The sequence below is a fragment of the Galleria mellonella genome, unplaced genomic scaffold (genome assembly GCF_026898425.1).
Source record: "Galleria mellonella isolate WM207_F2 unplaced genomic scaffold, CSIRO_AGI_GalMel_v1 utg63, whole genome shotgun sequence".
NCBI classification, from domain to species: Eukaryota; Metazoa; Arthropoda; class Insecta; order Lepidoptera; family Pyralidae; genus Galleria; species Galleria mellonella.
In genome coordinates, this window is record NW_026442130.1 from 4,147,288 (window position 1) to 4,174,884 (window position 27,597).

The 27,597-nt window shown below is 36.3% G+C and overlaps 1 protein-coding gene across 1 annotated transcript in view; it reads right to left on the reverse strand.

The window, feature by feature from the left end:
* The window catches only part of LOC113521808 (dnaJ homolog subfamily C member 13), a 40,535-nt gene extending 18,624 nt beyond the window's left edge, over positions 1-21,911 (reverse strand). Inside the window, exons 1-22 of the mRNA XM_052899943.1 lie at positions 21,779-21,911; positions 20,865-21,214; positions 20,005-20,351; positions 18,710-18,845; positions 18,215-18,333; positions 17,520-17,666; positions 16,486-16,585; positions 11,836-12,008; positions 10,957-11,164; positions 10,448-10,603; positions 9,661-9,903; positions 8,651-8,827; positions 7,993-8,214; positions 7,255-7,463; positions 5,777-5,936; positions 4,585-4,685; positions 3,903-4,074; positions 2,802-3,004; positions 1,659-1,779; positions 1,319-1,483; positions 770-921; positions 20-221 (exon numbers count right to left, since the gene is read on the reverse strand). Coding sequence (XP_052755903.1) covers positions 20-221; positions 770-921; positions 1,319-1,483; positions 1,659-1,779; positions 2,802-3,004; positions 3,903-4,074; positions 4,585-4,685; positions 5,777-5,936; positions 7,255-7,463; positions 7,993-8,214; positions 8,651-8,827; positions 9,661-9,903; positions 10,448-10,603; positions 10,957-11,164; positions 11,836-12,008; positions 16,486-16,585; positions 17,520-17,666; positions 18,215-18,333; positions 18,710-18,845; positions 20,005-20,351; positions 20,865-21,203 — 3,852 coding nt within the window. The 5' untranslated portion in view covers positions 21,204-21,214; positions 21,779-21,911. The remainder of the gene's footprint in view (positions 1-19; positions 222-769; positions 922-1,318; positions 1,484-1,658; positions 1,780-2,801; positions 3,005-3,902; positions 4,075-4,584; positions 4,686-5,776; positions 5,937-7,254; positions 7,464-7,992; positions 8,215-8,650; positions 8,828-9,660; positions 9,904-10,447; positions 10,604-10,956; positions 11,165-11,835; positions 12,009-16,485; positions 16,586-17,519; positions 17,667-18,214; positions 18,334-18,709; positions 18,846-20,004; positions 20,352-20,864; positions 21,215-21,778) is intronic.
* Between the last annotated feature and the right edge of the window lie 5,686 nt (positions 21,912-27,597).

Consider the following 27,597-nt stretch of genomic DNA (forward strand, 5'->3'; position numbering starts at 1 on the left):
CATACAAAAGACGACTCACGGGATCAGGTATGGGCCAGTCGGGGAAACGCTGCGTGTCGCAGAGGTGGCGCAGGTAGAACATGTTGCAGAAGAGCTCGTGCTGCAGCTGCGGGTAGCACACGGCCGGCACGGCCAGGTACGGGTAGCGCGCCGCGATGTGCGCGCGCAGCCGCGGCGTGAACTCGCCGATGTGCGCCGCCACCTTCATTATTAGGATCCGCCTGCGCATAATTACAGTACATCACTGTCTGTATCTCGAAACCTAACAATCGTATACGAGATGGGAAACGCTAAAGGCCTTGGTGTCTTAGGGTAGCGCCTCATCAGGCCGATTTTCAGTCGCCGATAATCCGCGAAGTACATCGACTTTACTACATACAGCTACTCTCAGACACAGTGCGTGGAAGATCATTGCGGATTATTTGATAATCTTGCATCAAAACCCTTTATTTTATCAACTAGTTAATTCCTTACGTATAGTTCTAAGTATTGTATAGTGGTAGCACTACTCCATACGGTATAACTAACCAGCCTCTCTATCAAGCTGACTTGGGGTACCCTGTTCATGCCTTAAATATGACCTCGAATGACCAATCAGCACTAAGTCAATGTATACATAAACATTTTCGCATGTACTTTATAATATTCCTAATTGATCCGCTTCACAGTTTTTTTTTTTTTTTCAATAAATTTGAGATCACAAATACGTTCATATTACGATATTCTCTGCATTTAAATGAATGTTGTCATTACGACCACTATAACTAACCTCATCTCAGAGTTCCATATGGCCTCAGGCGTGTCCCATTCGCCGAGGAATATTTGCGCAAACTTCTCCGCGCCGTGGTTTTCCAAGTAACACACCATCGCTTCCGGCAACAACTGTCCCAGTATTGACCTCTGCATTATGTCTGAACTCGACTGAAAGGAAAAGTTTTAATGTAGCTTTACATTAAATTTATTGAAACATTGTGTCAAATGAGGAGTATGAGTGTTCAGATTTATATATTATTTTATTTTATCGCTAATAAATTAAAACTGTTATTATTTACTAATTTATATAAGCATTCGACCGCTTTAATTCGAATAAAAATAATATAGAACAAAAGTACACCATCAGTTCACCAGTTTAAACAAGAAACATTCAAACAACTTTATAAAATTTAAAATTATATTAAAAGGATATTGTTGAACGTTTTTATTAATAATATCGCCATCAGGACTTGATTTAGGGTACAAGCTGGGCAAAGGTCCAAAGCGGGGAAATGAAATCAGACGACCACTGATCGACATCGAGAGGTAAAATTAACATACTAACTTGATCAGCTCTAAACGCCTGTTTCATATGCGTCAGCCGCAGGAACCTCGCGATAGGCAGCAAGTTCGAGCCGGTGTATAAGAGCATAAAGTAAAATACACCAGTCAAATACAGTTTCGAAATTTCTGGATTGTCTTGCATCACCTCATACAACAATGTTGCCACCTATAAAAAAAATCAAACATTTAAAAAACATCAGGACGTTAAGTATTGCCATAGATAGACAGTCCTAAAATTTATTAAAAGTGATAATTATCAATTCTGATTATTAATAAATCAAAAATATTATATATATTGAAATATATGGTTATTGTTATTAGCAAAATAAAAAATTGCTTACCTTTTCAACAAGTATGGGATCGAAGGTAAGCAACAACTGCACGACGTGCGCTAAACATGCAGGTTCGGAGAGCATCCGTTTGATTTTTGGCAAAGGTCTTATCACTGCATCCTCTTCATCTCTACAAAAAAAATATTAATGAGTTTTAATGTAATTAAACGGTTTATGTAATCATACTTTTGAATAATAAACGTCGAAACAGTAAAGTCGATTCTAAAGCGCCATTTCTTTAAACCTAATATTTTAAATTAATAATTTGGTGAAATTAGTATTTTATGGACCATCATAAACTAAATTTATAATAATATTAACTTAAATTTATTAAAAAAGTATTTCATACTAGTCCTTAGCGAAAATATTTCGCTGAATTGAAATTTTAGAGATTAATTTAGAGAAATGGCACCTCATAATCAACCCCAATGATTAATATAATTAACACTAAATAATAATACAACCAGAATTTCTAACATTCTAGAGGCAATATTTAAAAACAATCAGATTCGAGCTAGTTTTCTTTGATTTACAAAAGCGACAGTTGAAAAGAAATAACTGGATCTTGTAAACATTAGTTTTTTTAATGCAGCTTTTCTATAACAATACACATTTATATCCCTATATATATCCTCCCGAGAATAAATATCAAATACTGACGAAATATCACATGATGACAATACTTTCAATGGATGATAATGGAATGGCAACCCCGCCTGCGCTACCGGTATACGCTGACGGGGAGCACCACTGAGAGATGATAGGTGAGGATGGGCAGTTACCTGCCACCACCGCAAAGAATACACCTGGTGGTCTACCATGAAATGAAATTCCGAATTTTCGGGCTCAATTTCGTGTTTTTGTTCGTATCGATATCTATCCAGTAAATGGAGCTTAACATTTCGTTCATCATAAATCCTATCCTAATAGTCCAGAGGAATGATACTTTAACATTTTTAATAACTTTAAACGGCATGTATTATGTAATTGTAACATCAAATTTGTTTCGTTCGTGCCGGAAATTTCGGAAAATATTTCATGGTAGCCCCTCTGGAACTCAGCACGATGGTGTCCAAGGACGAGCAGGTGGCAGCGGAGCTGATAGTATCGTATAGTATATAGCCGGCGCCGGGAGTGGCGGTCCGCAGGCACCTGCTGGGGTAGTATCTGGCGCAGGCGATGAGCAGGTCGAGCACGGTGGCGGCGAGCGCGCTCTCGTCCAGCACGGCGGGCCCGCGCGCCGCCAGGCTCCACTTCAGCTGCGGCACGCTCGCCAGCGCCCGCCAGCCCTCCATGCTATTGGCCCAGCATTTCGTCTTGTTGTTTATCTCTCCAGACTTGTAAAGTTCTTTGAGCTGCAATACAGTAACATATCCTCGTTATGTAACTCACTACTTCCTATGCCACTGTGTTAGGTTGACTGGAAGAGATCTCTTTTAGAGATAAGTTCGCCTTGTTATTAGTAACTTATTGTTGTTACTGTATGTTTTTGTGCAATAAAGAATATATATATATATATATATATATATATATATATATATATATACAAGGCAAGGCAACAAGGCGAACTTATCTAAAAAAAAGAGTCAGCTAATTTGACAATTGGTTCACAAAAAGTTGACCAAGTTTTAAAGCTTGATGCTATATCTATATAATTTAAGATTAAAGCCTAAGAATCCAACAAATCGATTGTTAGTGATGGAAACAGAATCCTATTGCTAGCAATATACCCAACCAGGTCGACCTCCTCGCGGTTCCCCCTGGAAACTATCATGATTAATTCCTGATGAATTCATCATGATAGGCTCTGGTGCTCTGCCAGCGTATCTCGTTAGCGACGGCGGATGCGATTTTCACCCATCAAAAAAAAAAAGGAAATTGGACTCTCTTTTTCGCGCTTAGCGTAAAATATCCTGAATAAGACTTTAATCTTAAATTATATAGATACAGCATCAAGCTTTAAAAACTGGTCAACTTTTGTCAACCAATTGTCAAATTAGCTCTTTTTTTATCAGTGTTCTTTTTGATTACGCATAAAAATTATTTAATAAACAAACGGAGTGTTTACGCATTAAAAAGAAGCAGAAATTATAAGACAAAATAAACATAAAGGTTATAATATACAAAGGAATCACACGTAACTACATATTTATCACGCAAAATTGTATGAAAAAGTTGACCCGATTTTCTCGAAGTATTTCTATGAATACACTCTATGGCTTTATATCTAAAAGGCTATAATAGCGTCGTTACCTGCTGAAAGGAAACAGGTCCAACGCGCTGCAGCTTGTCCCCCCGCTCGAGGTTGTAGTACCACTCGCGGTCGCCGCCGCTGGCGGTGGGGCCGTCGATGACGTTGCTCTGCGCGGGCACAGTGGCCCGGGAGGTGTGCAGATGGGCCAGCGTCATCAGCTCCACCAATATCCTGCACGGCCATCACGCTTATTTTGCTGAACCAAGACTCCAATTGGCGTAATTATAAAGAATTATAGGATTTGAATATGCAGTCTGCATCGGAAAAATATTGCGAGCGTTATTAGAATATTTTTTTTAACTAATTTCCGTTACGCTACATCTTAGCCTTTTTCTTATTTAAAGAAGCATTGATTTCATTCTCAATATGAGCGGTCAAGATAACATTACATTTAAACATTCAGTCAGAAGAAGAGCAATAATGCGGAATTTTGGCTAAAACAATTGCGAGATAGTGAGTGTGGAAATTGAGAAAATTTGGACGAAAAAAAAACGATACTTCATGAACAAAAGTACATTAAATCATTCTTTGCGAAGGTTGTTACCAAGTTAACCTATTCTGTATCAAACTGCATAACAAGTTCACTTCGTGTGTAACTAAGTGTTACGGTGGACATGGATGGGACAGTGTGCGAGAATTTGCATGTAACAATAGATTGATAAAAAAAAGACGTATACTCACCTAATACCATTCCATTCTAATATCTCACTAACATTTCTTCTATGTAAAATTAGTTTAGCTAGGAACTGTACAAATCTATCTCTCTCCATTCTATCACATGTCTGTAACAATAAAAAGCTTCGATTAAGATGCGCATTTATTATGCCAAACTAAATTTAAAACATTCAATACCAGAGACAACATATACACGTAGCTTTACTGGGGACGAAACAATCATTATTATTTTATCATCATATCAGCTGTTATATGTCCACTGCTGAACACAGGCCTCCTCCATCGACAGCCAGAAGGAATTAGAAAGAATTAGAAAAGGGCCATACTTTAGAGCAGTTTACCATTAAGAGGGGGTAAATAATGGTGCAAAATCTGAAATGTAAAGATGTTTCACATTTGGCCCAGTAATGGTATAGTATCTAACGGCGAAAAGTTGGAACTCAATAATGAAAGTATTTTGCTGCTGGCTATAATTTCATTTCTATATTGCCATGTAAATCATTACATAAACAGTAAAAAAAACTATAAAAAAATATATATATATATAATATATATAAAAAACAATGCCTTGAAGGTTTTTTTTAATCTTTTTTATTTAGAGGCCTTTATCCTATAAGGATATGTCAGCCTCATCATACCCTAATTTTGTAAAACACCTAACATACTTAAAATATTGATACATAAATAAATAATACATAATATCTTAGTGGTCTATTTTCATAAAGGGAATTATTGATACAAAAATATAGTAATTAAAGATTTTGCCATTCCGGAATGTGGTTCTGCGAGTATATTTGAAAATAATCCAATCTCCTATCTATTGAGACTATATTTCTGTATCAATACTTCCCTTTGTGTTTTGTATTTCGTACATGCCTTGAAAGTTAACAAATCTATTTAATAATGTCCAAATGCCATCACCTGAAGCAACATCAATTAAAGTGATATTAATGTTTCACGATGTTTGATTTATGATGCAAATGTTCAATTATAAAATTACCATCATATCATTTGTACCATTATTTTGTAACAGAACACAAGATCCTATGTTTTTTTTTTAATAAATAATCTATATATGCTTCTTTATACAATATGACTAGGACCAAGATCACATTTCTTATCTTTTTTATAATACTGGCAATGTGTCACTGTACTATTGTCTCTGGTGTTGAAGGCTCAAAAAACATTGATATGTTACCCTATCTAACATTTGTACAATGTATTTGGTATCGGCAAATGGTCCAATATCTTCATAGTACCGCCCATAGACAATAGTCATGGCCTGTAGACACATGCACTTCATCTCCACTTTGGGTGTGGACAAGAACCGATGATATAAGTCATTGAAGAACTCGTATCTGCAACAATCATCTATATTTTAGCAAACTACAGAAGAAGGTTTTATGTTACAATCTGATCAAGTGACTAAGAGTAGCTAACAAAAAACTGAAGGTGCTAAACAATATCGAATTAGTTTTGATCCCTTGAACAAGAAAATAACAGAGGGAGACTTTGTACAAAAGTCGTTTGCTTGGGTACCTCTGTTCCATTCGTATTTCAACTGTAAAGCAGTTGTATTTGCATGGCTGTGTTTCGGTTTGAAGGGTGAGATATGGGAGTGAATTTACAGGGTACAGAGGAATAACACCTGAGTCCTCAGGAACGATGACGCATGGGGAATATCATGGGCGAAACAGTATACTCTGTTATGTCCATGGTACTTCTCATGTCTATAGGCGACGGTTCCCACTTTCTAACAGGAAGGCTGTCAGCTTGTTTGCCATTCTAAGGTTGTATATAAAAAAAAACATAAATTTTCATCTCTACTACAGATCTAACATCCAATTAGAGATGTGCATATATTTTACCAGAGGGAGATTTTGTACAAAAGTCGATTGCTTGGGTACCTCTGTCCCATTCGTACCATTATGTCCATGGTACTGCTCATCTCTATAGGCGACGGTTACCACTTTCCATCAGGAGGGCCGTCAGTTTGTTTGCCATTCTATATACTGGGGGGAAAGGTATTGTTAGTAATAGGACTAGAGGCCCCATTGCTAACAACATACCTTATCAGGTCGACCTTTACGTGGTTCCCCCTGGAAACCATCTTGATTGTTTTATGAATTCATCACTATGGGCCAACTGACCTGTCTTCATCCTCACCTATCATTCCTCACTAGTGCCCCGCCAGTGTATACCATTAGCGCAGGCGAGTTACTATTCCATTATCATCCATTAAAAAAAATAAACATAATTATACTGAAAGGGCCGGGGGAAAGGGGAAAAGTAGGCTAATGCCTGTCAATAAACTTAGTCGAGTCGAACTCTACGAGCTACCCCATATAAACCGTCACTTTTAATTCTTGGTGAATTCATCATAACAAATTAACAGATCTGCAATAAAAATTAGGTATTTAGGTACTATTTACCTGTAATTGTCGTCGCGTTAAGTCCTGATAATGTATTTAAAATATGTGCTAACTAACCTGGCTTTATGCTCACCTATCAACCTTAATTAATTACCTACAAGGATGCTGATACCTTTGGGATTACCATAGACTATTTATCTATCCTATTAAGGTCTAAACTAGTCAGACATCCTAGGATTTAAAACGTGAGTAAAGCTGAGATAAATAAACACAATCCCTTAAGAAAAAATAAACATGAACTCACGACTTCCTAATAGGGCTGTCGTCGTTGTCCCGCTGCTCGAGCAGTATCCTCAAGTAGTAATCGCCGATCTTGACCTCGTTCTGGAGGCACTGGTAGTGCAGCTCCAGCTCGGCGTGGTTCCACGACGTGAGCGTGGAGCCGGCCGCCTCTCGATCCAAAGTGAATGCGCGCACCTCGTTCTCGAGTGCATTGCGTAGCTCCTCACGTGTCTACCACAGGTCAATAGATAGTTACAGATTACTTATAGTTATATTGTATGAATATTATACCAGATATATTTACTAAAGGGAGACTTTGTACAAAAGTTTGGTTGGGTACCTCTGTCCCATTCGTGTTTCAAACGTGATGTAGTTGTTTGCATGGTTGTTTCAATTTGAAGGGTGGGATATGGCAGTGAATTTACAGGGTACAGAGAAATATCATCCGATTCCTCAGGAATGGCATTGTATGGGGGGGGGGTATGATGGGCGAAACAGTACACTCTGTTATCCGTTGTCTATAAGCAACGGTTACCACTTTCCATCAGGTGGGCCGTCAGCTTGTTTGCCATTCTAAGTCGTATAAAAAAAATTAGATAATAGCCTAACATACAGATGACTTTACCAGTTTAATGCTAGACTTTTAATGAAATATAATTTAAATTAGAGATAAGCGAAACATAGATTATACAGTTTTATATTTAGAATGAGTACTATACATTTTATTATTTATTAAAACAAACGAAGCAAGGGAACTCACGGTATGATTCCATATGAGGTTAGGCAAGGCGTGGTCGCGGTGGAACTGATAGTAAAATAACGGCCAGTTGGCGGTGGACTTGAGCCTCTCGCGGCGGCGGCGGAGCACTACGGGCCGGTCGCGGACTTCCCGCGCCCCGCCCGCCCCCGCCGCGCCCCCCGTGCCACCCGCCGCGCTGCCCATCCGCTGCGCCCAGTGCTGTAGCGCTAGTGCTGCGTAGTGCTGTGAAGTGCATATAAGATGGGTCAGTTACTGATTCTAAACTCGAGAACGGCTACTGTTATTATATGACATAAATGTCATACTGATTATTGATTTATATTGATACTGTAACTGGATCCTGCATTACTGGATTCCAATGCTAAAAGTGAATTACTTTCCAATCCAGTACAGCATCCACTATTCAGCTTTTTGTTTGTTTGTTTTTTGATCAGAACAGACTGGCAGTTCGCGCTAGTGGCGCCGTACAAACTTTTTCCTCTTAAAACATCTCTACAGCCTGACTGCGGTTGGCAATCCATCTGCCAAACGTGACAACTTCTGGCAAAAGCCCCCTTAGGGGAGGCTTATGATCAGCAGTGGACGGTTAAGGGCTGATATAATGACGATGATGCTGAACTAATTGAAGTATTGTGCGCACTTGATGGATGGCGCTCACCTCGAGGTGCTTCTCGACGTACTTGACCTGGCGCTCGAGCGCCTGCCAGTGCGGCGCGCGCTGGCGGCCGGCGGCCTGCGCCAGCTGCAGGTTGTCGCGCTGCTGCTCGCGCTCCTCCGCCAGCGCGCCCGCCGGCGGCGCCTCCGCCGACTCCAGGAACGCCAGCAGCCCCGACGGCTGTACGCACATATTTTTTTATACTACTGAGGTGACAAACAAGCATACGGCCCGCCTGATGGTAAGTGGTTACCGTAGCCTATGAACACCTGCAATACCAGAGGTATTATGCGGGAGTTGCCGACCCTGAAGAAACCTCTTTACCCCCCTTTTGAAGAACCCCATGTAAGCTCTTGGGAAAACCTCGGCAGGGAGCTCATTCCACAACCTGAGTGTTCGTGGAAGGAAACATCTCTGAAACCGCGCTGTACGCGACCATTGAGGCTGTAGGATATGAGGATGAACTCCCTGTCGATGGCGAGCTGTACGATGGCTCCTCTCTCTCTCTACGGATCTCCTGATGGTAAGTGACTACCACCGTCTATGAACACCCACAGCACCAGAGGCATTGCGAATGTCTGCCGGTCTTTTAAAAGGAATTGTATTTTTTTTAAGATTACGATGTCGTATCGGTTCGGAATGTTATCTGCTATTTTAGGGTTTGACGAAAATTTATGTTGTCACGTTGTGAATCGTTTTGGACACTTTATAGCTGATTAAACATCGAACATCAAAGTGTTCCTAAAAAAATGGTGGAAATAAATCTTTTTGTTTTAAAGAGGTATTCCGATAAATACGATATTAAAGTAAATAAACTCAAAAGAACTGATATTACAAAAGTATAGGTCTAGTTTGATGGTTAGGCGTTAGGGCACTTGCTGTTGTCGCTTAGCATCTCGACATGCTAGAGTATTCGTAGGTTCAACGCAGTGTATACTGGTGCAGGCTGGCGGGCTCGAACAGCGCGGCCAACAGGCGGCAGGTGACAGGCGGCAGGCGGCGGTATACCGTACCATGATGCGGCGCAGCAGGTCGTGCGCGGGCGCGTGGCCGACGAGCCAGAGCGCGACGAGGTGGCGCGCGAGGTGGCGGTGGTGCAGGCGCGCGGGCGCGAACAGCGCGGCCAGCAGGTGGCGCGGCAGCGCGGCCTCGGCCAGCGCCAGCGCCTGCATGCGCGCGCCCACCGCGCCGCCGCCCTCCTCCACCAGCGCGCGCATCACCAGCCCCGCGCCCTTCACTATCGCCATCGACGGGTGCTGCAACCCGCACAACACACACCATACACCGCATTACGATACGACACTGACGAGAGCCGGCGAGACGACTCTATCATTAGCAATATACGCTGTCAAGTCGCCCTCCACGCAGTCCCCTTGCAAATCATCGTAGTATCTTTAAGCTCGAACTCCCCGTTGTCGGTTTTGATACGAGTGACGGGACACCCAGTGAGTGGAAGCAGATACAACAGATATTTAAGATAAGATTATGGCTAATTCCTGATCACGTCTTTAAAATAAGTATATTTGGTTTGACTTCATCCTCACCTACCATCTCTCACAAATACCCCATCAGCGGAAATCAGTCGTTGTTTCAGTAACATTAAAGTCGTCCAGTAAAAAAGCGCCATCACAATATAATTAAAGGCTTCTAAAACATTTCAGCTACGTGTTAGAAGGCCTACCCGACAAATGTCAGCCACAACACGGACCCAAGACTTGATAAGTGGCGAAGTATAATGGATAAGTATGTTTGACAGATTTCACACATACAACGTCAACTTTCAATAAAGGATTAACTAACCTCGAACAACTTGAAAAGAACCCGTCCCTTATTGGCGACCATTTCAAGCAGCTGGTCGAACTGCTTGCCGTCGGTGGTCTCGCTGTACGGCACGCACAGAGCGAACGTGAGGAAGTCGAGCATGGCCGCCACCACCAGCGCACCGCTGCCCGACGTCTGCAAACAAGGTATACTATTATCTATCTTCTTAACAATTTTTCACATTTATAACATTCAGTTGAATATTAATTCTATCTTCCAGATGCAATGACTTTCCCTCGTGTTTGGGTAAGTACATATAGGTGTAATGTCGGGAATGTAGACCTAAAAATAGATAGATAGCTAGAAAAGGAATGCATACAGAAATGATCCCAAATGATGGTGAATGAATAGATATAAATAAAAAATATACAGGTACTTTGACTCTCTGACACCTAATAGATAGATAAGGGCGGGAAAGTTACGATTTAACAAAGTGAGATAATTCCAAATGGTAACGTGTTATACGATTGTTATATTATAGAACTGACCACATGGTCGGCCCACATGGTGAGCAGGCCGTCGAGGAAGGCGGCGGAGGAGAGCATGCTGGCCTTGTTGAGCTGCTCCTGGCGCAGGTCGGGCTCCTGGTGCATGGGCTGCATGAGCGCGCACACCGCGTCCAGCGCCGCGTGGCTGCACGCCGCCGACCCGCGACGCAGCGCGCCCACCACCGCGCTGCCCACCCACTCGCGGAAACTGCGCACACCATCACATTTACACTAACTATTCATATTGCACCACCTCCATCAACATCTCAAAATGAACCCAGCCAACATAGGCATGTTCAAGATTATTTAGCAGAGAAGACCTGACCCCCTAGAAAAGGCATATATATGCTCTCTGACATATCTTCGCTCATAACTGAAAGCTCCTGATCCTGGGATGAGCACTATAGAAATCTGAGGTGGGCACAGATCACCCGACCTCCCCTTTAAGTACATCTGTACCAGTAAAAGACAGAATATCATATATAATGAAGCGCCTGAGAATTTTGGCCCCAGACTTTTGTTACTGTTGTTATAAAATACAAAGTTTACCTAAAACATTCTTGTGCTTTTGATTTTATTATCATCAGAAACAGAGTGGCTCGGAGAAAAACACTGATTTGATTAAAATACGAGTTAATATTATTGAAATAAGGTTTATTTTTACATTTCACTACTTTTCTTATATGAGCATACTAAAAGCCGACGAAGTGCGAACGAACACTTAAATGCCTATTAAGAGTAATTTTATTGAATGATTAATAATTTAGTTGGTACACATATCTAAACAAAAAGTTATTAGTTCATCACAGTAATATCGTTACGTGTCAGTACTGGCAAGCTTGGATGGGCCTTTATTACAACAAACAGTGCTTAGCTCACCCGGGCAGCGCGGTGAAGGCGGCGAAGCCTACTTTACTCGCGCAGAGCCTCCGCAGCGCATGGAACTGCGCCTCCAGCTCGCGCGGCGGCAGCGTCCCGCCCGAGGCAGCGCTGTTCACCAGCGCACTCAGCGCACCAGTTATAAGCTTCTCTTTATTCTCCGCGAACAAACGCTGATGATCAAATGTCAACACTGTAAACACTAGCTAGCGCATGCAGCACCATCCAAATAAGAATAGGCGCGACTTTCCGCCATGTTGTGACGTTTAAACTTGTAACTTTTAAAATTAAAATCTGTAGGCCATTGAGACTCCTATTCTTATTTGAATCGCATTATGTTTTTAATAAACAATAATAAATGAGATAATCATTGAAGTAATATAAACAACTAGACAGATCGGTTAGAAAGAAGAGTTTGTATACACCTGACCTTGGAGTTTACGAGTAAATATATCAAATTAAGGATTACATTTAAATACATTATTTGTTAGTGACAATATAGGGTATAATGGAATGGATATAATAAAATAAAATCCACTAACACTACTTATTAAGTCCGGGAACAATATCAGGGCTGGGGCGAAAGTTAGGCAAACCAGGTCATGTTTTTTTTTAATGGTTGAGAATGAAATGGTATCGGTATACACAAGCGGGGACTAATGAGAGATGATGGGTGAGGATGAAAACAGATCTGTTAGCTCATCGCGACGAAATCTACAAGAATTTATCACGATAGTTTCCTGGAAGAAGCGCGTGGAAGTCCATCTTGTAGATTATATTGCTATAACCGGGTAATGTTAGACAGTAAAGACCGGACATTGCGTGAAGTGAATGAAAATGACGAAATTTTCATATTAAAACAAAACGAACCGCAAAAGTTAGTGTGGAAGTTAAATAGTATTTTCATGTTTCAATCCAAGTATGATGTTTAGGCTAATAACGGTTGATATCATCATCATCATCATCATCATGTTTGGGAAAAATTGTTCACTTTCAAGAAAGCACTAAATTTTCGCTTATTATACAGACACATTACATTACATATATAATCCGATGCTTATATCTATATATTTTCTTAGTGATTGTTTATCTAGTTTTTTATATTACATCAATGAAGACAATTACATGTCTCTTTATTATTAAATTATCCACACCCAATACATCCATTATGAAGTGCCGTAGGTATATTATAGTATAATAAATTTAAAATAATAATATATTATAGTATATTATTTTAAATTTTCAATCATGATAATAAATACAAATTCTATAAATTAAGTATTGAATGTACTGTAAAAAAATAAAAGAGCGCTTAAAAGAGAGCGTGACAATTGCTTTGTTTAGTCTATGCTTACTATTACCACTGTTACTAGTATACTACTACATTATCAGTACCACAGTTTAAACAATTCATTCCCACTCAGTAGTCCAACGTAGTAAGTGTTAGAGCAATGCATCCCGAATGGTCGTGTTATTGTTTCTCTTTACACTATGTCATTACTACATATTCTATTCATTCAATAAGATATTTATTTAGCAATATAGGTGCTAGTGTGTAAACCCAATGGTATAAATGCAAGTAATAAATATGTACAAATTATAACACACTAAGGATGCCAATGACATAGAAATGAAATGATGATAAAATCATAATGTATTTTTTTATACAACTTAGAATGGCAAACAAGCTGACGGCCCACCTGATGGAAAGTGGTAACCGTCGCCTATAGACATGAGCAGTACCATGGACATAACAGTGTATACTGTTTCGCCCATGATACCCCCCATGCGTTGCCATTCCTGAGGAATCAGGTGTATATAGTATGAAGTCCCTGTCACGTGTCACTAAAATTACGTCATTATTATTATCATATCAGTCGTTAGCTGTCCACTGCTGAATGCCTCCCTCATAAGGCAGAGTTCTGATAGTAAGTACCACACTTGGCAGACAGGTTGGCAACCGCACTTAAGACTTTGACGATATTTTACGAGAGAAGCTGCTACCATTAAGTTTTCTTAGTCGCCTTTTACAATATACGATTTTATATAAAAGGATTATAGATTTACTTTATTGATTTTTGTTCTTCTCTAATTAATCGGTTTATCGATTTCTCTTATAATGATTTCGCGTATAATGATTTGTAATTATTATTTTATTTCATTATATAAATGAGGCATCTAGTTAGATAGCATGCTAGCATCGGGACCGCTGACCCCGAACGGATTTAAAACTCGTGCAATTAAGCAGAAGGCTGGCATATGTAATGACTTGTGAAACTCACGCATTTCACACTTCGAATCAAGTAATAACTTTAATTAGTTATTATAGTAAATGTACATCATAATTTGTTTTATTTTAATAAGTTTTATCAAAATTTCGAACTTTTTTTGAGACCCATTGTGTACGTGTGAGACTATCTAGTAAATATATACAAAAATAAACAACTAATTATGGAGCATAGGAAAGTTTATGAGTAACTTATGTATGAGAATGTAAATTAATATATACAGCTTAGATTAATCAGATAACTATTCTGATATTTGATATTATAATATGGTTCTATGTATTACATTTTAAATACTTATAAAGTTTGTTACTTTTTTTTAGACTTTGTCTGTTTGACTGTCCACTGCTGAACGAAAGCCTCCCCCTTAGGGGGTTTTGCCAGTAGTTGCCATGCTTGGCGAGCGGATTGGCAACCGCAGTCAGGCTTTAGAGATATCTAAGACGGACGCTGTTACCCATCCCTCGTCCTCCCTTAGTCGCCTCTTACGAAACTCATAGGAAAGGAAGGGGTGGCCTATTTTATGTCAGGGCCACACGGCCGTTTGTTCCTTTAAGATTTTTTTTATTAAATAAAAGGCATAACTTTATAAACATGTAAAAGAGAAATGGATATGTGCGTGCATTCATATAAATAATAATTTTTCGTGACAGGGACTTATAGAACTAATTACAAAAGGTGCTATATGACTATGCATCGTGAGCGTATAGTAAGCAAATTACCATGAATATATACATAAAAATAAACTGCCTCCTTACCATGAAAGTTTATCTAAAAGTTCGTAACGAAATTTAAATTTGGATTTCAAATTCACGAAAGAAATTCTGTTACAAATTTTTTATATCATTCCCGTTGATCGGACATTTCTGATAAAATTCATGATGCACGGAATGTCATTGTCCGTTTACGCGCCCGATTTCTATATAAACCTGTTTCGTTCGTACAAAAATTTCGTCAGAAACTTCAGATTTACACATGGTAGACCCCTGTGTTCACCGTGGTAGTTCCATTTAAGTATATATGAATAATCATAATAGTATTATTTACAAAGTATCTTTACTTGAAAATCCATACCTAAAGCATTTCATAATCAATAAAAATAAAGCTGATAACTGTATATATATCAAAACAAATATATACAAGTATTTAATGCTTTCTATTCCGTATTGTATTCGGTATTCCCTTATTTCTAATGAATCTTTTCTATCCCGTAAACGAACCTGTTTTTTAAGTATTACATACAACTACAACATTTCAAAGAAATTACTTCTAAAACATTGCCTACATGAATCTGTTCAAATTCCAATTCCAATATAGGTGTATTAAAATATAAACAAAATTAATTGCCACATCTTAGTACTAAATTATAATAGTTTTTACTATATATAATAAAAACTATTATAATTTTACTATATATAGTAAAAACTATATTAGTGTAAAAGAAAAATATGCAATATTGTCGATGACGATTTAAATTTTCAATAACTACTAATAAATAAATAACTAATATACAAATATTCAAACTCTTTTACACTCGCTCATATACGCAAATAAGGCAAAGTAATTACGTTTACAACTTAATACACCTTCAGATTGTTCTGGCAGTACTTGGATCCAAATCAAGCGTACACATATTCCAATGGACCAGTGACATTAAAAAAAAAAAATAATGGGGACTTACAAGATCCCACGTAAGAAACAGCCATAACAGGGGCGCGGCCTATGAGGCAGACAACACAACGTCAATATGTCCGAAGGAGCAACATAAAATAAAAATACTGGTGCCAATAAAGAAGCGAGTAAAAGCAGATCTACAACAGATTTAATATTCATGATAATTAAAAGACATTACAACAAGCATCATACGCATGGACTTGTAACGCCTTATGCGTAATGTATCTTCATAATAAAATTAAAAAAAAAAAAACAAATTAACAGTAGGGATCAAAAATTTTTCTAATATATAAAAAATAATCAAAGGTGGATTAAAATTTTAAATGGGTTCAGTAATTTATATAAATTAGGTGTAATATGCAAACTTTAATTTTTAATATATTATATATTAAGGAGACGCTTTCTAAGACTAGCTTTTTTTTTCTAAATAAAATCAAAATATCCTACAATTACATCATTCATTATCAAATAATAATTAATATTTCATTATTATAAAAATTATATAGAATTCTAGGATATTTCTACTATTTTTAAATAATATAAGTATACTAGAGATATAATGACTAGCAATTATCGATAATAAAACGGCCATGATGCTAAACATGTAAGTAATGTTAGATAAAATTAAATTAAATAACAAGCAAAATGTGCCAGCAGTTAAGTCTACTATAGTCCAATATTGAAGTCTTACATCCTGGCTGACGGAGTAGATCAGGCCGCTGTATCCCACGTTAGCGTTAAATCGCTCGATCACTTCTGCACGACACATGCCTACAGGATTCTGGAATAACCTGTGGGCGACGTTATTTTTTTACACTACTATGCTAGCAAACAAGCATACGGCCTGTCTGATGGTAAACGGGGTTTTTTCTGGATAATAATGGAATGGTAATGCCACCTGCGTTATTAGTATACACTGGCGGGGTGATAAATGAGGGTGAAGCAGGTCAGGTAGCCCATCGTGAGGGAATTTAACAATAAATTAATCACGATAGTTTCCAGGGGGAAACGCGAAAAGGTCGACCTGATAAGAGTTTATTGCTAGCAATGGGGTTGTTAATCCTTATTATTAACAATCCCCCCCCCCCTCCGTCGCCCGGTAAACGGCGTTACCGTAACCACTATTAATATTTATCATGAAGTTTGTGGTATGCCGAAACATAGATTCATCAGTAGAAGAATATTTAATGACGGGGGTTTACTTAAAAAAAAAATTCAACACACAAGCGACGTAATATACGTGAGCATGTCGGCTACTGACCATGGCTTCGAGGTCGGAGGGGCCACATGGATTTCTGATCCTTATTTGTATTGTTTGTATTTTACACTTCAAATTTTTTTTATCTTTCTACATCACAAAATGCCTCGCGCAATATATATCTTGCCCACGTCCAATTTAAGTCTTGTTCCACCTGTTATTGTTCTTGTTTCAACCGTGAAGCAGTTGTGTTTGCATGGCTGTGTTTCGATTTGAAGGGTGGCATATGGCAGTGAATTTACAGAGTACAGAGTAATAACACCAGAGTCCTCAGGAATCGCAAATCATTGGAGGTATCATAGGCGAAACAGTATACTTTATTATGTCCATGGTACTACTCTTGTCTATAAGCGACGGTTACCACTTTACATCAGGTGGGCCGTCAGCTTGTTTGCCATTCTAAGTTGCATAAAAAAACCTCTATTAGAGAATATAATTTTTCAATTAAAAATATGGTCAATATGTACCGCAAGTGGTTGGACTCGGTCTCCTCGTCGACGGCCTGGTGCAGCGGGCCAAGCCGGTAGCCGCGCGGCGTGGGCGACGACCGCACGTGCACGTCTCGCTGCCCGGCCGACCGCACGCCGTCCAGCAGCGACGCCAGCAGCGCGTCCCTGGGCCACGCACATGGACCAATTTAGAGACATATTAATATATTTTCTATATCATTTGTTAAATTCTGCCATTACTCTAATAATATTATAAATGCAAAAATTTATAAACATGTTTCTTACTCTGTCACGCGAAAAGAGTTGAACAGATTTCAAAGAAATTTCACATATAACATACTAATGTACGTGGCCAAAGCCACAATAAATAACTAGTATTTAAAAAGACGGTAACGGGGAGCTCATTTTCATATACAATGTCAGATTTAAGAGTTACAACACTAATATACATAAAGGATACATATAATATATATACATAGGTAATAATATACATGAATGATGTTCTATTTATTTAGCTGTTGAAATAATTAATCTTTTTTGAGGGAATTTCTTAATTTGAAAGACAGTGGCAATATCAATATTTAAAACAGTTTAATAGGTTTTAAATTTTATGAATAAGATGGCAAGCCTCTAAGCCTGCAAATCCAAGTATACAGCTGCATAACATAGTGAAAAATGGAAAAGTTTTGAAGTAAAATTTATTGATATTTTACCTTTCACCGGCCATATAAGTTCTTGTCTGACCATTGAGATATTCAATAGAGAACTTTTGTGGGTGTTCTGGATCTCTTACCAAAGCAAAAACATCACTCAAAGGTCGAAGACACACCACCTAAAAAATAGTTTATGAAAAATAATTAGTAATCTGATTTATTTCTGTTCAAAATTTATTAAGTAATATACTATTAATATCGAAAATAATTCGCAATTGGAAGGACACATGGATGGATGATTGTTGTTGTTTCACATAAAAACTACTGGACAGACTTGAATTAAATTTGGTACAGGGTTAAGTTACATCCTAAATTAGCACATAGTATTACTATTTTATGTACTGATTCACTATAAAACCAATTTGCATAGTCAGACACATTTGATCCTTATTCAATTGCGTCGAAATTCATGTCATATATTTTAAATTACGACACATTTCATATGAAGCGACTACACTACTATGCTCTCACTTAAAAATGTAATAAAAAACTTACTGAATATGTCTGTGGGTCTCTTTCCAGTATGCAAGTGTCAGAAAGGCAGAGGGTACGGCGCATCGGCTCCATGTGCCGCGCAGGATTCACTTTATGGACTATGAACTCGCTTAGTGATGTCTGATGTTGATCACCACTGAAAACAATAATGTATTAATAAATAAATATTATTATATGCTGGCTTAAAGAAAAATATTGTTACATGCGACGTCTTTCACTTATTACGAAGTTTTTTTTTTTAACAACAACTAGGGATATGATGATAATGAAATATTTAATAACACTTATTGTCAAGATATAAATATAATTCCCATTTTATGCACACCTACATAAATAGATACATATTTTTATTACAAAACTATAATGATTGAAAAATCTATCTCACAAAACATATTAATAAGATTCATAAGTTCGGATTATCTAGAAATAGAAAATTTTCACACTTTTTTTATCGAGTTTAACCATTTAAAAATAAAACAAATTAAACCTTTGTGAGTGGTATAAAAGAAGAAAATATTAGGCATTTATAAATTAAAAAAAAAATACATAAGTAAACATATACCTGTTTAAAAATTTAATATACATTCATTTTTATCAAGTAGAGTTTAATGCAGAGTAATTAGTGTCATTGACCTGTTGTAAATAAAAAGCTGTGTTTTATTTAGTAAATTTCAATAAACCAATGACTCATATGACCTTGTGAATCTACTTATCTATATATCCACTGAATAGATCATATTCCACATACATACATAATGTTAGTTTTATCAAGTTTTTTTCCAATGTTTTCCAATATGCAACTTATCAGATAAACAATGACTATATATATTATTGATTTTAATCTTAATGGAATAAAATATTCTGTATTTTAAATGTAATAAATTAGATTTTGACTTGAATTCAAGGTAGAAATACAAAACAAGATAAAAATTGAATTTAGAAATAGAAATTGGATTATTTTTCAATCTTTGATATCAGTAAGAAATATTATTCTTTCAATCTTAGTAAGCAGTGTAGGAGGAATACTTGATTTACCAACGATAACAAATTCAAATCCTAATCCCATCCTAAATCTAGAAATTAATAATTTATCTTTGGACTAATAAGAATTTGCTCATTACACGTTTTACACTTTAAAATTGTTGCTCAAAATTACTCTTTACACTATATGGCACCTTATTCAAAGTGCAATATTAGACTTTCAAATATAAGGTGTACTGAGATTAATTCTTCAATTTATGAAAAAAATTATGTAGTATTACAATATCACATAGGTTAGGTTTATACCAACTTACCTATATTTTCCAAATCTTTGATCATGGTAATCATCTAATGTTATTGTGGCAGATAACACCTTGATGCTGATACTCAACATCAAATTAGCCATTTCGAGCATCTTATTTATAATAATCTGATGATCCATAGCATTCGAGAATAGATGCAATCTGCTGTAACCACCGACGGCCAAGACAAATCCACCTGGTACATCTCTAACTTGGAGTATTCCTTGTATATCGCAGTATGGATAACTAGCTAACAGGGTGTGTGTGGAGGGATCCAACTGCTCTAATGCACATGGGCCAACTTCAAGGACTACAGGAAGGCGAGTGCCACTCCAGTGGTGTTTGTAGGCCTGATATCTCTGAAAATATTCAAAGTAGGAATTTAGCATGAGAGGGACATGTTAATTGTCACCTTCACCTTAATGAAAACAATTTTAAATGGGATGATGAAACACAGTCTCTCGACTATAAAAAAATATATACTTCTTTTTTTCAAAAATTAAATCTTTATGAGAATTGAATCTAGAAAATAATTCATTCTCTTTATGGATAATGAATATTACAGCAGGAATGCAATATTAATTAGGATTTAAGTATTTATTAAAAATATACTTCCTTAGTTTTTTTTTACACCACTTGATGTCTTAATGGTATCTCAGTGATACAACTTATTGTATAATATTTGTAAGCATGAAATAATTATTAAGCTTAAATTTTAGTTATATTAGTAATAATTTTTAAATTTTATATTGAAATCCTATATTGTCTAACATATATAGTTCCATAAATATAGTGAATAAGAGTATGTTATAGTTTTATAAATTATAAAATGTATAAAATAAAAAAAAAAAAATAAAAAAATAGATACTTACTAATACATCCTTAGGCTTCTCAGCAAATAAATGCCTATATTTGAAAGCTTCTGTTAAAATTAAACATTTGTGTTCCGAAGAGAACTTCATATTATCCACTTTCTTATCCTTCTTCATGATTAGGGTAAAATCATGGTTGGCAGCAGAATTGGAGTGTTTAGCCGATGCAACTGTGATTACATCGGAGTATAGCCATTTGTTAGTCACCTCCAAACGGTCAGGGTTGTATGTGGTTATGCCATGTGTCCCCACAGAAAACACTCTCTTGTATTTGCCCTTCCAGGAGTGTTTTGTGACCAAGAAGGAGGCCACATCTAGGTTATCCTTTAATGGAATCATCTTGGCATTGCCTAAAACCAGTAGCAAAATTATAATCATTTATATTAGCTCAACTCACACATTACCATATATATAAGTTATAAATAACTATAATACAGAATAACTCACAATTGATATTATACTACAGGTAGCAAAATTTATTGTATTTAATACCCAAAAACTATAAACCAATATAAATATGGATAAAACCATATTAAACCGACCCCAAATAATATTTGGGATAAGGGTAGGAAGATGATAAATACCCAATAAATAGAGTGAATATTTTAATACACACTGAACATTGGATTACAACAACATTCATATAAAGACTATATTAACGAAATATATCAAGATTACTTTATATGATCATTATCATATTTATACTTCATTTTGTAGAATATTTCGTCAACACTCAGTACGCTTAAAAACACAATTAAATGTTGAATATAAAAGCTAACTGCAACTTCATCAGTAAGAATCCTCCCCTTTGTAAAAATATTATGGAAGACCTTATGTGATGAGTACGTGTAAACAAGGGCCGATTTATAAGAATTCTGTAATGTAACTAAAGATAATATGAAATAACAACTTACAAAATGTAGGTAGATATTAATGCTTTAGTAATTTCAGCTACTATCTACTAAAAGCCACATATTTTATAAAAATAATCCAAATAATTAGAACAAGGGAAGTTCAGACAGGCCGACCAATCATTCTAACAATATGACAGTTGACACTTTTTTTTTTTTTTTTTTTTCTTCTTTTGTGGCGTTCACCCCGATATTAGGGTATTTTGCCAAGAACAAAACGGGGAAACGATAATAGTAATAAAAATACCTAACACAAACGAATTTAGAAAGGATAAGGATTAGGTCTAGGATATTTATAGGATATGAAGGATATACTTGTACATATGAGAATATACTTATAAATATATAGGAAAAGCAATTGATGCAACTATAAATGTATTCATGTAATATAACTAAATCTTAATATTGTTATTATATATATATGAAGATAGTATTTTATAGATAATAGGATCATTGGAAGAAAGTAGAGTAAGAATAGAAGTTGGGAATGGAACACGGATGGATCGGAGATGATTAAAAAGGGAGGTGTGGTCAAATTTAGAACATGAGAAGAATATATGATTCAAGTCCGCCACTTCAGCACCGCAATTACACGACGAACTTTGTACAATACCAAGCTTGTATAAATGAGAAGGTGTGCATACGTGACCTAGACGCATACGAGTTATAATAGTTGTTGCGGTCTTTCCAAGCTTTAATTTACAAAACCATGGTTTGAAAGGAATATCGGGTTGTATAAGGCGATAAAATCTTCCTTTTATTGTACTTGTTTTTTCCCAATATTCCTTCCAGGCATACCTTAAATATATTTTTGGGAGACAAGCTAGGTCACTACAGTAATTATGATACGGATACATATCACCACAAGTTACAGCCTCTCTTGCCATAAGGTCAGCTTTGTCATTGCCGCTAATACCACTGTGTCCTGGTAACCAGGCAAAAGAAACGGAATACCCTCTCAACATGCAAAGATAAAGACTTTGTCTTATGTCACAAATAATGGGATAAACTGGTTTTGATTTAAACGGATATTTGGCTAGAGCTTGCAAAGAGCTCATAGAGTCAGTGAAAACTATTGCCTTATGTAATTTCATTAAAAGTATATATTCTACAGCTTTTAAAATACCATAACATTCCCCGGTAAAAACTGAAGATTCCGATGGAAGTTTAATTTTTTGAACGATATTAAATTGTGAATGAAACACACCCACACCTACACAACCGCTATTGTCTGGTTTTGATGCATCTGTAAAGATGTAGTGCCATTCATTCCATTCAATGTCAGTTATAAACATAAATTTGGCATTCAATTCTGAATCATTTTTTGATAACCCAAAATCATATTTAATATTAGGAGATAAAACTAAAGATTGATATGAGCATTTATAAATGGGAAAACAGGACGATGTAAAAGTGGGAGATTCTATGGATTTATATTTTTCATAACTTTGTATTAAACATGGAGGTTTTTTATGTTTCCAATAAGATGAAGACGAAATAAAGATATATAGTTGAGATAACTTTTGAATAAGCGGATGATCAGATAATTGTAAACAACGAAAAAAGAAGCGATCAGATAAATATTGCCTTCTTAAAACCAAAGGTGGATCACCGACTTCGAGCTGTAAAGCATTGATTGGACTTGATTTCATTGCTCCAGAGATAATCCTCAAGGCCTTTGATTGAATTAAATCCAATTTCTTAAAAGCAAATGAACTTCCTGGAGCTAACAAAAAAGTTCCATAATCAATGACACTCCTTATAAGACCATTATAAGCAAGTTTTAGTGAAACGGGATGTGCTCCCCACCAAACTCCAGCAAGGCACCTAAGAATGTTGAGGTTACGCTCACATTTCGTGGAAATATAATTACAGTGGGACAGACCTGTTAATTTATTATCTAGCACGATACCTAAAAATTTAATTTCAGTCTTTATAGGAATGTATGAGTTATCATAAAGAACCTTAATTTGTTGCGGTGATCTCATTCTTGAAAACAAAACTACACTACCCTTGGTTACAGAAAGATTAAGACCATTTGCATCTAACCACGTTTTTAACAAATCTAATGAATCAGATAATTTGGCAGAAGCAGATTCTATGGACTTCGCAATAAAATATAATAAGAGATCATCAGCATATTGTAAAATTTTGACGGATTTATCAAGGAATGATTCTAGATCGTATGTGTATATGTTGAATAAAATTGGACTGAGAACAGATCCTTGTGGAAGGCCTTTCCATACTGTTCTAGATAATTTGGTATCTTCATCTAGATCCATATGTATTGTTCTTTCTGATAAAATATTAATAATGAAATTAGAAAGCATTACCGGTACATTTAAAGCTTGTAATTTAGTTTTTAAAATAGAAATTATTACATTATCATAGGCAGAATTTATATCTAAAAAGGCTGAGAGGATTGACAAATTTTGTGAGAAAGCTATATGAATATCTGAAATAAGAATGCTCACATTATCTAAGGTGCTCTTACCTTTCCTAAAACCAAACTGGTTCGGGGATAGTAAGTTATTACTTTCTAAAAACCATTCTAGACGGTTCTTCACTAAATGTTCAGCTAGCTTTAGTAAGACAGAGGAAAGTGCAACAGGACGGTATGAAGATGGTTCAGAAGGTGGTTTATGAGGCTTTAGAAATGGTATAATAATCTGAGACTTCCATGAAGTAGGTATATTTCCCGAAATAATTATGGAATTAATTATATTTAAAAAGTAAATTAATGTCGCATCGCTAGCATTTTTAAAAAAGGAATACGGTATACCGTCTTCTCCCGGTGCAGAGTCTTTAATACAAGCTAGAACACCTTTAAGTTCTACAAGAGTAAAAGGAGAGTCAAGTTCGGATAATTCGTCAGAGACGGATAGAGAAATATTGTAAAGGCATTCCGGCACATAACTAGGAGCAAGGCGATCTAAAAATTTATTCGCTAAAGTTAAATCGAGTGCAGAACGTGATGTATGATCACTAAAGGCAGATCTGAATCTTTTAATATTATTCCAAACGACTGATGAATTAACTTCTGGACAGATAGAAGAACAAAATCTTCTCCAACCTTCCAATTTCTTTTTTTTCAGTAGTTTTCGAGTAGAACGTGAAACTGCGGTGTAAATTTCAAAATTTTCTGATGTCATGTAATTATTATAATTTTTTTCAGCCTCTTTACGATTTTTAATTGCTTCCGTACAATCTTTGTCCCACCAAGGTGGGGAGGGAATTTTCCCTGAAGCACTATTTTTAACAGGAAATAATAAATCAGCAACCTCCTTCATATTAATTATCAAGTCATTACAACATTGATGTTCATTTCCATGATAAACAATAGGTAACTCCGATATTTTATTATCTAAATATTGTTTGTAAATATTCCAGTCTACATTTGATAAATTATATTTAAGTCGAGGACTACTCTTTCGACTTGAGGGAATGGAAATTGGAAAAGAAAGAATGAGGGGAAAGTGATCGCTTCCGAAGGTAGAGGAATGAGGATACCACGACAGTGAAGAAGCTAAATCAGAAGAACATATTGAAATATCAGGAGCACTAAACCCTTCATTCGGTGCAGTTCTACGTGTCGGTACATCTGAGTTAACAATACATAAGTTGTAAGTGTCAATTATCGTCAGGAGTTTTCCACCATAAAAATTAGAAGTAGAACTGCCCCACGATTGGTGCTGAGCATTAAAATCGCCCATTACGAGAAAAGGTTTAGGTAAAATTGAAAATAATTGTTCTAGTTGTGAATATATTTGGCATGTAGGATCAGGAATATATAAAGTAACAAAACAGATACCATTTATAATTATAGCAGCTGCATTAATGCCGCTATATACAGGAAGCGAAAAAGAAGAAAAAAGAAGGGAGTTTTTGACCAATATGGCAACACCGCCATATCCGTCAGCTCTATCATCACGGAGACTTGTAAAGCCTGAAATCCTAAAAGGATATCCTGGCTTTAACCAAGTCTCTTGTAGAGCTATTATAAAAGGATTATATTTATTAATCAAATAAAATAAGTCTGATTTCTTATTTGTTATGCTACGACAGTTCCACTGAATTATTTGGACTTTGTAATCCATTGCGAGAAGTTAACAATTGAGACAATACATTGTACATGGCATCGTTGGACGGTGGTAAAGTTGTTTGTATCATTTTTGATTGCGATAACACTTTAATAAGCATGAGAATAATATCAATGATGGATTGATTATTGTCAATATTATTTGATGATAATGCACAACCATTAGAGGGAGCAGGAATATTATATTCCTTAACTATGGCTTCATGGGCAGAACGATCATATCCTTGTTGTATTTTTTGAGGAGAGCGTGGTTTAAGTGTAACTGTTTTTTTATATGATGATTGTATATGTGGTAATGATGATTTCTCTTTAAGGAAAGAAGATTGAAAATGAGATTTATTGGAAGGAGATGATGATGTTAATACATCTGAATATAGTTTAGAAGTTGGAGGATGAAATTTTGATGCTTCAGCATAAGAAACACAACTATGGGCCATTGTTTCTTTAATGGCTTTCTGACGTGCATATTCAGGACATTTTTTACTAATTGCTGAATGAGAACCATTACACAAGATACAAGAAACATTTTCCTCATCTACTTCACATTTATCACCTGTATGATTTTGCCTGCATTTATAACACCGAGGATTTGAACGACACTGCATCTTGACATGTCCGAACCTACAGCAGTTATAGCATTGGATAGTAGGGTAAATGTACAAATCTACAGTTAATGATGTGTAAAACATAAATACTCTTTTTGGCAATATTTGTCCATCAAAAGTAATAACAATGGTTTCAGTATTAATAAAACTTGGTTGTCCTTCATTAATTGTCTTTTTCTTTATTCTTCTGGTTTTTAGAATTTTCCCACAACCTATCGGTACTGATATATTTTGGATTACTTCCTCTTCTGTCCAATCTTTAGGAATACCCCTCACAATTCCCATACGGGTTACATGGAAAGAAGGTATAAATGCCTTAAAATTATGTGTTTCTAAGTTACTATTATTTAAAAATGCATTTGCATTTTCAAAATTTGAGAAAGAAAGCGATAAACGGTTTCTTCCTATTCTTTTGAGGCTACCATTCACTATATTATTTATCTTATTAGTGTGTAAAAAGCGACCAAATGCAATAGGATGTAATGTAGTGTTATCATTAGGATGTGTTTCATTTTTTTGTACATGAACGACATAAGGTGCTATATCCTCGGCATTGTACAAAGTTCTGCTTAAAGTACTGGGTGGAGAAGCAGGTTTAACAGACTCGGTATTGTTTACAACTGGTATTGATACTTGAGTTTGATTCTCATCTTCAATACATTGACGATGAGAATCAAACTCAACATCTTGGTGTGCCTCCTTCGTTTTTTATTGCAATGTTTGCAAATGCGACGTTCACCACGTACTCGCTTACGTTTAGAACTTGCAACGCTAGAACCATCTGTGTCCATACTAGATTCACCCAATATATCAAAACTATTATTGAATGGAATAGTTATATTTGCAGACACCTGGGGGGTTGTCCCCCCAGGGTCTATAGGTGGATCCATAATGTTAATATAGGTAATTTACTTACCAATATTTACAGCAACAAACACTATTACTACAAAATATACAATTAAATATACAATCTAATACACAATATATAAAAAAGACTAATCCTTATATAAATAAAAATAAAATTAATTTAAAGAAGATCAAAAAACACTCCCGCTTTTTTAAACGTTTCCCGCGCTTTTTCCCAGTTGACACTTCAGTATGACATTTCACTCTATACG